Source organism: Crocodylus porosus, unplaced genomic scaffold, assembly GCF_001723895.1.
Source record: "Crocodylus porosus isolate Cpor-Errol unplaced genomic scaffold, CroPor_comp1, whole genome shotgun sequence".
NCBI lineage: Eukaryota > Metazoa > Chordata > Crocodylia > Crocodylidae > Crocodylus > Crocodylus porosus.
The window spans coordinates 8,357,980-8,369,177 of NW_017728916.1; the positions used below are offsets into that span (position 1 = coordinate 8,357,980).

Below are 11,198 nucleotides of genomic sequence, written 5' to 3' on the forward strand. Positions count from 1 at the left end.
ACCAGTCCATGACAGTACTAGTCAGCCAAAATATTCTTCCTCTCAAGGCAGACAGAAAGCCTCTCTGAGTGGACACTTTTCCATAACCCCTAGAGTCCACCTCACTCCACTCCGTTGATGAGGGTATAAAGAAAGTTACTTTCCTTAGGCCACAGCAAGTCAGACAGACAACAGATGCATTTCCAGCTCCGCTATACAGTTAGTACACTTCAAACTATATTTTAACGATCAGAAGCAGAACCAAGGCTGTACCTCAAACCAGCATGTTGTAAAACAGCCTGCTGTGACACAAAACAGTGACCCACGTTGGTAATACAGATATCTATTTTATTTAAAAAGTTACAAACAGGTGGACTGTAGGGTTGTCTTACAAAATGACAAGAATGAAATCTATTGGAAAAAACTTTTTACAAAGCATTATAGGTAATTGTTCAATTTTTGCACTTGTTATTCCAGATTTCACCTATCACTGATAGAGATACAGTACATTAGATACAGGATGTTCGGTTACATGTTGTTTGTAGAGCCCTACTGCAGTGATTTGAACAACTCCTAAAACAGATGCCATAGTAAAGACAATACATATATTGCTTTTATTATTAGCCTCGTATTCTAATAAGCAACTTCACATGCAATCTATTGAGGAAACCTAACATAACTTTTGGTCCTTTTATTCAAAGTGTGCTGAAGAAACCATCTTTATCTCATTTTCCCCATTCCTGGCTTTCTAAGCTAGGTCAAGTTTCTTTTTTTTTTTCTTTTTTTCTTTTTTTTATTATTTTTTCATTTTTGCTGAGGTCAATGAAAATGAACACTTTTCTTTGAAAAAACTACCCATAGGAATGAACCACCAATTAATATCAACCCAACCGTCTCCCCCCCTCAGACAAAAGGAAAACTAAGATCTTCATTACTTGTATTTCCTAGTACTTCTTACATCTACTAAAAGAACAATCATCACGACTTAAATCTACTCTGAATACAGGGTTTGGTTTAATTCTGGTATTAAAGTGCAAACCTAAATAAGTATTGGCCTCAGCCTGTTTTATGAAGTTTGTACAAACAGGGAAAAAAATATTTCAAGTAACCCCACAGTAAATCAGATGTTTTGATATCTAAGATAACATCTCGAGTTTTCTGCTTTTCCGGATTCAAATTCAACACTATGAAGATAATCAAAATCTTGATGGCTGCTAAATACTGCAAGTCTCAGGAATCTCCATTATATTATTCAATAAACCTTATGAATGCCAAGATACTAAACTGGTAATCTCATTCATAGTTGCGTTGGAATGCCATCCTCCACAATACATTGAGTTTAAAAATGCTTAACCTCAGAAATCGATCACTGCTTTTACTGGAGCTTTTCTGGTCAAAGTTACCCAGCTGGTACAGGGAAAAAATGTACAGCAATTAGAAGCATGTTCAAATGACTAAAGGTGGGCTCCTAAAAACCGAGAACTTTGGTGCAGTAGGTGAGCTGCAGGTATTCAACATCTGCAAAAAAAGTACGCGTTTTAAACCACTGGTAGTAAAAGCTCTCACGTACGCAACGTCCGTATTAATAAAACTCAACAAAAAGGTTCCGTCTGTTCTTTATACATTTTCTTTCTGCTTTTTATACCTGTGTTACTGTTAACATTTTCAAGTATTCAGACAAAATATGTTGATCAGGTAAACAATATGGAAGGCAATGGCTGTTTAAAGCACACCTGCAGTTAGTATCACTGAAACCTGGTGCTCTTCTCCCCTTGCTATACTGACTTGTCTCCAATGTCAACTTGTTTACTGGGAACAACTAAAAAAAAAAAAAGCCATGTGACAGTGCAAGAAAAAGTTTAACCAATATTGCTTTAAAATAGTATTCAGAAAGACAAATATTTGGAACTATAAAATGTAAAGTGATTTTATTTGCATTAGATTTACATGTGCAGAGGTCCACTGGATGTCACTGAACGCGCCAGGCAAAAGCAGAGCTAACTCTGGTCGGGCATACAGCCCATCCTGGAGGATACGGATACACTATCCCTTTTCAAAGGCGCGCTGAAGCAGGTCACATGAACTAGCATGTTTAGAAACTTTGCTGTAGGGAAAACTTCACTGCTGCATTTCAACATGATAACTGCCATGAATCAAAGTAGTCTGGAAACCCAGGATTGCAAAGAACACGTAGTTTGGACTCTACAGCCCGCTCCAAATAATCAAAGAGTCACATCAGGCCAATTGCAGATACATTATACACAGGCTGCATTTGCTGAGAAAAGGGATATTACATCCATACAACATCAGAGGTGCCTTCAGCATCTTCCCAAGACACTGTCACGCGTAAACATAAAAGTTTCAAAGTATGACCAACTACATTGTAGGAGAAAACTCTGCAAACAGAATTATGCACTGATGCGAGGTAATATACAGAAGTAACCATTTGCTTAAGGCTCAATTTTTGCTCCATTAAAACTTTCTTTTAAAAAGGCATTGAGTAGGTAATACTGAGTTTAAGTATTTAATAAATACAAGTTCAGAAATTGATTAAAGAAATCAATTAAACTATTAAAAATGAATTCTTGCATATTAGCCGTTACATGAACTCAGAAAGCTATAAAAGGATTGATAGGGTAAAGAACAGATTTTAACATATGGTAAACATGCTAAGCTTTCCTGTTTAAGGTCCATGGATCTTGAAGGCCACTGACCTTACGCACTTAGATGTATGGCAACGTGCTGTAATAGAGACAGGTTTACCAAGGCTCAGCTCTGCAACCTGGGCTGAAAGAGTTCTCCAAAGCAGCATCTGTGCAAGTTTCCTCTGAGTTTTATCTGCAATTTAACAACACACACAGTTAATGAAAAGCCACGTTCGCATCTCTGGATGTTCAAAATGGAGTCGGCTTTTCCAGGATGCATAAGAGCTGACTGTCATGCTGGAAAAAGTGGCAAGGGACCACCTTTTGCAGAAGTTTTCATTAAAAGCTTGTTCCTGTTTTTCACTTGGTCCCTACTTGGCCTTCTAATATTGCCAGAACCACTTTGCTCCCCCACCGGGGTTGCCCCACACTGTGGAATCTACATCTCTGCGGCACGGAGCTCCGTGGGGCGAGAGCTAAGTGCAGGGATAGTTAAATAATCATGCCAATGCAAAAGCAACAACAGTCAGTTCTGTAATACACAGCACCCAACTGCAGCATCTGTGCATCCTTGAGGAATTGCTTCAGATGGGGAAAGTTATTAAAATACATCTGAAAAGTTATGGTCTTTAAAATGCTCCATCAAGGCTGTTTGGTAGCATGCCAGAAGCCACGCTACTTTAAGGGAAGTTTTCGGGGAATTCTGAAAGCGGGGAAAAGGCTTCCTGTTCTGGCCGGCTTGACTCGGCAGGGTATCACAGCCTTTCAAGTTACCCTTTGCGTTTGTTCTTTGCCAGCCACCAGCTGAAAGCATAAAAGACCAAGTAGTGCAATGACTAAGCATTTACCAGTTTGAGCGACTGACGTCCCCGCAGAGCTTTTCTGTACTAGATCGGGGCACAAGGAATAACGCCGCCAGCGTTTCAGACGTAGGCACCAACTGTGAAAACTCGTGGGCCTGTCAAGTGCAGGTCGCTGTGCTGCTGCGAGTCTAATGCCTGCTGCCCTCCTTGTAAGCAAGGAGTCCAACACGTGGTCTGAGCTGGACTCGTACAAAACAACGTGGCACTGCCATGCTTAAAGGGCATCCCAATATTGGTGGACTTGGTTACCACAGTGGGAAGTGATTAGGAAGCCTTCCTACTGCAGACAGGCCTTCAGAGCGAATAGGTGGCCCATAGGTATTACTGAGATTATAACTTAGATGGGAGTGTCATGGGCAAATAAAAACACATTTTTCCTAGCTAATTCACTGCTAAGGCTGGTAAGCGAACCTGATAGCTCTGCCAGGTGGCATAAGGCAGATTATATATTCTGGAAGTTTTCAAGAGCAGCTGGGACAGACACTCGGCTGGGATGGTTTAGCCAGGGATGATCCTGCCTTGAGCAGGGGGCTCCTTTTGGCTCGACTGTCCTACAATCAAGTTCAGATTTTAGGGGGGAGTCCTCCCTGGCACAGATCCATTAGCATAGCTCCTACGAGGGTCCAGTTACTCCTGCATGAGGAGGTGCAGGAGTGACCGGGTGTTAGCACAGAGATGGCTTGTCAGGAGAGGGTGCAGGATCTCAGGCAGTGGAATTATTTGTCATATCTTTTCAGGGAAGTTTTAAGCCAGAGATGAAGCACGAGAAACCAAAAGGCGAAGTGCTAGAACAAGTCTGTAAAGTAAGTGGTGATGCAATGCATCTGAAGGAGTTCATGAACCAGGCAGTCACTACTAGTAAGAGTGTGCTAGCATCAGTGCCTGCTCCCAACATTAGAGAAGGGAGCTGCAGCACCTCTACTTTGAAATTCATGGGAGATGGGTGTGGAGCTCTGGAAGTACCACAAGAATTGGTCACAGCAGGAATTCAAGGAAGTGTTTCTGTATGCACTGGCTTGGAGAGGGACAAGAGAGCAAGGCTTCTTTCTATAATGGACTAGGACAACTCTGTGATCTATTAAAATTCTTTATGTACTTCTTTGTTGATGCAAACAGTAGACTAAACTCCCTTGCAAGAGCGTACTAGAAACCCAAAAAGACAATGCACAGAGCCAAATTGTTATGAATGACTAGCAGAAACAGAAACTGAAGGCCAGGGATACAAGGTCGATTCTGTTCATAGCAGAAGGCTGCCATCCAGCGAGATACCCACAGAATCAGCGCTAGGAAGAGAGACAGGAAAAGTAGTTTCAAAATTTGCAAGTGACAGTTAAATCAAGACTGAAGTGGCCTGTAAAAGTGGTGAGGGTACTAGCAAACCTGGGTCCAGGGTGATGCACTCGCCATGCGAGCGTGAAGAGAATCACAGTGCAAGGCAGTACACGCTGGAAGGAACGGGAACTCTTGCACACATCACTTCAGTGCAAAATTGACTGGTTGTCCAGAAGGAGACCTAGTTGTTACTGGGGAGCTCAGCAGGCAGGAGACAACCATCAGCAAAAGCAGGCAAAGGGCTAGGACAAGGCAGTGGCTCCTAAGCTACAACCAGGGCCCCTTGCAGGTTTTCTGCCCCACTAGCTCAGCTCTCCCTGGAAGAACGAAGCCATTAAGAGTGAATGGCTTTCCTACAGCTTGCTTTTACCCCGGCCAAGTGCCAAGAACAACTACTGCAGCAAGATTAGAAGCGTGCTGTCTCCCTCTGCCAGGATACATTAGAGGAAAGTCTGGTAGCCAGGCTAGTTTAAAAACCCCCAGGAGGTTCTGGACCACAGAGCCAAGAAGCAGGAAACAGGAGCATGGGTCTAGAAAGAGCCAGTGCAAAGAGATGGCACAGGAGGGGAAGAAGGCACTGCAATACCTCGGTGGTGCAGGGGGTTGTCTGGAGAAGATAAAGGGGCAGTAAAGGGCAATGGATTTGCATTGGAGCAGGCAGAAGAATTGACTGCATGGAGCAATGACGCTCCATCGTGCAAGATGTTACTGCAGCTGCTGAAGGGAAGGCAGTGGCACAACTGCAAACCACAGCTGGATTCAGAAGTGAGCCACACTGGGGAAACAGCTGGCACCTCCTGAGACAGAAAACCCTGAGAGAAGGGGAATGGAAGTGCTTGGAAGAAATGAAATGGCAACTGGCTGCTTTGTGGCACACCCAGACGGCTGGGCACGGGAGGCCGAGACCTCACTCAGATTCCAAAGGGGACAGGGCAGGGTTACCTCTGCGTCCATCGGTTCCCTGTCCTCTCCCCTTCCCCCTTAAGAAAAATGTCCCCTCAATTGCTAAGGAGATCAGCCAGCAGTTGATGAGATTAAGAAGGAACTCCCCTGCGAACCGGTTATTCTACAAGCGCTCTCTAGGCTGTGACCTGTCCCCTGAAGCACGTGGTTTGGCTGCAGTTGAACACAGCCTGCTAGTATCAGCATTAATCTGCCATAGCAAGTCAGAACTGGACTTCCCATAGTCTTCAGCATGGGCAGCAGAGCTGATTATGTCACCCGGGCCAGAACACCCAAGTTCCAGGCAACAACTCCCTGTGGGCTATGGTGTCAAAACCAGCCAAATGGTGATTTTTTTCTTTTATCATAAACAGCTCTCGCAAAGTGAGACTCACCCAGTTGCAGGTTGAGTCACAGCAGAGCTCTGCGATCCTGTTCACCTCAGCAGTGCTCAACTGAACCTATTCAGGGGTTAGGATACTATACTGAGACTTGGGTTTCACTCTCTGCCATGCTACAGACTCCCTGTGCATCCCAGCAAGTCTGTCTCTGCTCCCCATCACCAAGATGTAACATCTCCCTACTTCATGCAGGTATTGTAAGGAAACAGATGTGCTGCAGATCACAGGATGGGCAGTAGCAAGGGCCACATAAGGTTATTATCAGTAAATATCAGTATAGAGTATAGTTTGGGAGAACTATACTCCAAGCAAGAGCACAGTTTCAACTGCTTCCCTTAGAAAAAGCAGCAGGAACTGCAGGTGAACCAGGGCACTGCAAGAGAACTCTATGCTGGTGAAGGGTGGATGCCAGCTACCAACTGGTAGCTGGAAGAGGTTAAATCAGATACTGCAGAAAGCAGAAGAAAGGCAGAGGCCCTGCTGATAACACAAGCGCTCTTGCTACCACATCCACCCCCAGTCCTGGGGAAGGGAGGAGTCAAGCAACTCTGAACAAGGGCAGGCTCTGCCTTCACTCCAAAGGCAAAGACCAGCAAACTGAAATGCTCTTCTGGGAACTAGAAAAGAGCCTAGAAGCAGAATGAGGACCACACAATCACAGCAACAACAAATGGAGTGGGAAGCCCTGACGGCTGAAACACAACCACTCTGGCAGCTAAAGGCAGACTGCCAACATGCTATTAGCAAGAGAAGTTCTGAATAAGGACAAGCCCCCCTGCCCCCCAGAGAATCCCATCACTCCAGCAGGATGAAAGAGATTTCAACATGAAGTCCCAATTTTAAAATGCTGCCATTATTGTAGAATAAAAGCTTCAAATTATCCCTGAGCATTTAATTGCAATGTTTTTTTACTGTGAAAATGATAAACCGATATAACCACCTCTCGAGAGATGCATTAGAGAAAGAAATCACTTTATTCAGTTAGAAGCGACATTTGAAAGAAGCGAGATCTGTTGAAAGTGACACTGACCAAACCAGCCTGTGATCAAGTCTTTTCTAAGGCCGAGGGTACGCCGTACGTCACATCAAAAACATCCTTCTGATCCCAAAACGACCAGAAACCAGCTACTTGCATGGGACGTCAGTGGAAGTGGAGAACTGTGCTCAAGGGTGAAATGCTAAGTGGAGCTCATATAAAACAAGCACATACTTATACTTTGAACCCTGTGGCATCTGGGAAACACCTCCCTGGGGTGGAAACAACTCAGTCAAGCAGATGAAAACTGTAAAGCTATGATTCAGATAGTGCATTTCCTTTGTATGCTGAATGCCCTATTATGAGACTCACCAGACAATCAGTTCTAAATAGTTTGAGCACCTTGGAGTTCCTTTGTAGCTAATGAATACTACAGCAACACCACAATAGGTTCCTGGGATGAGCATGTGTCAAACGCAGAGGTGAGACTACTCCTGTGGTAGCCAGTGCAGATGAACAAACGCGTCCTGTTACAATCGCAGTGTCTTATCTCTTATAAGCTTATTTCATGTGGAAGGTAAGTCTACTGAAGCAATACAGGAAGTCTTTTTTTTTTTTTTTTTTAATACTGAAGGACTTCCTTGCACATAAACTTACTCCTAGTCAAGCGTGTCAGAAGTTTCAAAGTGATTAGCTGCACTATTTAAAAGGAAACAGTTACCCACCCCAATTAATGATGAGCATTCAACCAACCTGCTCTGTATGGCCATGATTGAGGTTTTTCTTTATTTTTCTCACTGGACGATGCAAGTTGTACAACACTGATCTTGTTTCTCAGGCAGGGACGCATAGTTCATTTGCCTGACGATTTCAGCAAACAGTTCGTCCACCATGGTTTTACTCTTGGCTGATGTCTCCATGAACGGACAGCCCCATTCCTGAGCCAAAGCTCTGCCTTCTGCAGACAAGACCTCCCTCTCCGACTCCAGATCCACTTTATTCCCCACTAGGATGAGAGGAACTTTTTCATATCTCTTCACTCGGACAATCTGGTCCCTCATTGGCTTGATGTCCTGATTAAACAATCCAACTGGTTAATAAACTTTTAGTAAGCACGCTAAATCACTGTCAGCTTTAGCACTACAACAAATACCTTTCCATAAGCTTGTACTTTTAACCAAAGATAAATATGCTATGTTCCACAGAGGTCCTGAACAAATACCTTGGACTTACACTATCACGTCTAGCATTTGTACAGAGGAAGTTCATCCTCTCCCTTTCAAAATGTCGACTCTAAACAGCAGAGAACGAGCCTTCCTGTATGTTTAGAAAGTGCCCAATTGCAAAACAGAATTGCTTTTCCACTTCTCAGAAAGTTTTTCAGTTGGGGGAGGAAGATGTGTTATAATAAATCTTCAGAGGTTTGGAGAACTGAATCAGTTGTTTGGCCCAAGTCTGCCTCAGACCTTTTGACAACAGCCACACTATACATCTATTATTGAATCACTTAGGCAGACAGGGAGCTTATGTTCAAGTTCCTGCTGCAAAAGTCTGCAGTTTTTAAGACAGTTTAGCTTTACCCTGTTTCCCATAGTTGTGCCATGCTGTGAACTGCTTGTTGTGAAAATACACAAACTGTTGTGCATCAGTAATCAATACACAGACACAAAATAAGACTTTGCTTTTGATCCTCTGCAAAATGCAATAAACTCTCCCACAAGTAAAGAATCACATGTTTCTGTGCCATGTCCTCAGGAGAGTGAATGCACTGCCTCCTGCCTGGAATTTAAAACTGTAAGGGCTACTGTTTTGGGGGGTTTTGTGGGGGGATGGTACAGGGGAGTGTTTTGCACAGTTCCAGGATACAGAAGCAATTAAGCATTTGAAACTGCCTCTCTTCAGTACAAGTGTATAGGAAGGCCTACACCTACACTGTTTTGATTACACATAGCCAAAAAAAAAAATGTAACTGAAGTGGAAGAACATTTTTTTTTTGCAGGTCGTGATGAGAACAACAGTTTAAGACTACATACCTTAAAATTCTTGGCTGAGAGAAAAAGCTCCCAATTTCTAGGGAAATGAGAACTTACCATTGGCAAGAGAGAAACCTCCCAAAAGGCCTGCTGTCCCTTTTCAAGAATCAGGACTCAAGTACAATTTATCAAGGCCCTTTTCTAAGATAATGCTCAACCTTCAGCAGAAACATTCTGCCTCCGTGGGGGTGTGAAAGGTTTTGCCAACCAGCTGCAGTATGCCCAGCTCAGCAATTTAATTGGAGCCAACATCAGAGCTCCAAATCCCTGCGCTGCACTACATGCTGCCAAGTCCAGCGATTTCCCACAGAAACAGGCTGCTTATTCCTAGAGGCAGTTTAGGCCAGTTACAGGTTGTGGGATTTCTTGCTCCATGTCAGGTTCTGCAGTGCAAGTTTGTGGATCTGCATTTCATTTTTGCACATGACCCATTTTTCTTGTGAGCACACCACCCACACCATGTGGGCACTGAGCTTGCGCTCCATGGCAGCTTGCTATGAGAAAGAGGGGAACGGAGGGCACCAGACTCATTTGCACAATTGACATGTAAGCCAGTAACTTCAGGCTCAGGAAATGAACCAAAAAATCTATCTAGAGATTAACAGGCACCCCCCCACCCAAAAAAACAATAACACAACAACAAACAAACCAAAAACAAAAACCACTCCCTGGCAAACAGAAAGGGAACTGCCTTCAGGCAGGTCAGCCTCGTGAAATCTAGCCCCAAATTTGGGGATTCACTCTCATTCACAGAAAGCCTGAAAATGCAAATCTTTAGTTATTAAGCAAAGCCTAATGGGAAGAGCTGAGGATTCCCCTGAAGCAGTTGCAACATAGTGATTGCAACACCCTGTTAAGCACCTGTAGCACATGCACCTTGCCTCCTCTGTGCTGACAGGCTTGCAGCCAGCCGTGGGAAACCAGGGGGCTCTTCATGTTTTCCTTCCCTCTGGTCAAAGCAGCTGGAGACGCATCGAAGGCAACAGCATTAGTATCCCAGCTGAGGGGTGCCACAGGACACTGCAGTGTCTAGGAAGTCACCCCCAGGCCTCCTCTCTAAGCATCCCCTGGCCCTAAACATTTAAGCTGCAGCATTCAGCAGCACGCTCCTTGTCTGTGTTTGGGGCACTGCCCAAACCAGTGGCTCTCAACCTTTTTCTACTCAAGGAAAAAAATACCAGCTCCTAGTTTTCACTTGTTTTTTTAGCTACTTATGTTCAGTTCCAGCCTTAAATTGGTACTGGAGGGGCAGGTTGTGACATTTGAGGCTGCTCAGAGCTAGGCTGCCGCTCTGGCAGTGGTGGAGGCAGATAGCATAGCCAGGCTGAGAAAGGGACTGGATAAATTCCTGGATGATAGATCCATTCGTGGCTATTGAACAGAACCACTGGAGATGTGTCCCGTGGCAACACCTAACCCACTAACTGGTGGAGGCCAGGGAGGGTACCGAACAGGGGCCAGACCACTCTTCAACTGTGTAAGACAGCTTTAGGCCTCTAGCGTATTGGTAAAGCTCCCAGTTACTTTTTAACTGGAAAATGTTTTATGGGGGATGATGCATCTTACCATCTTTCCCCCCCACTTCGCAAAATCCTAGATATGCCCACGCAGACACCACCCGGTGAAACTGCCTGGAGACGCTACTGCCCGGCAGAGATAAGCTATCGGGCTCAGACAGGCTACGCGCCCGGCCCTGGCCTCGCTCCTCCAGGACAATAATCAAGCGATTCTTCCAGGCCTCTACAAAGCATAGTGGAAACATGGGCATGGTGCCTACACAGGGAACAGCTCACCCATGCGGCAAGGGCCGGGGCATTACTGGGCAGCTCTGACACAGGGACATGACTGGTGGGGGGCGAGGGGGGTGACCTGGTTGACGAGGGGACCTCCTGGCTGGCAGGAAGACCGAGGCAGGGGATAGTGTGGTTGGGGCGGGGGGCTACCCTGGCTGACATGGGGATAGGGCTGGTGTTGGGAGGGGGCGTTTACCTGGTTGATGAGGGGACCTCTTTTTGGGGTCCCCAGAG

General features: G+C 44.9%; 1 protein-coding gene across 1 annotated transcript; it reads right to left on the minus strand.

Annotated features, from left to right (window-relative positions):
* Positions 1–306: 306 nt before the first annotated feature.
* On the minus strand, positions 307–10,968 carry RAP2C (RAP2C, member of RAS oncogene family). Its single transcript, XM_019536166.1, has 3 exons — positions 10,965–10,968; positions 7,892–8,228; positions 307–2,817 (listed from the first exon to the last, which is right to left on the minus strand). The coding sequence occupies exons 1-2, from the start codon at positions 10,966–10,968 to the stop codon at positions 7,933–7,935; spliced, it is 300 nt and encodes a 99-aa protein (XP_019391711.1). The 3' UTR covers positions 307–2,817; positions 7,892–7,932.
* Positions 10,969–11,198: the final 230 nt, after the last annotated feature.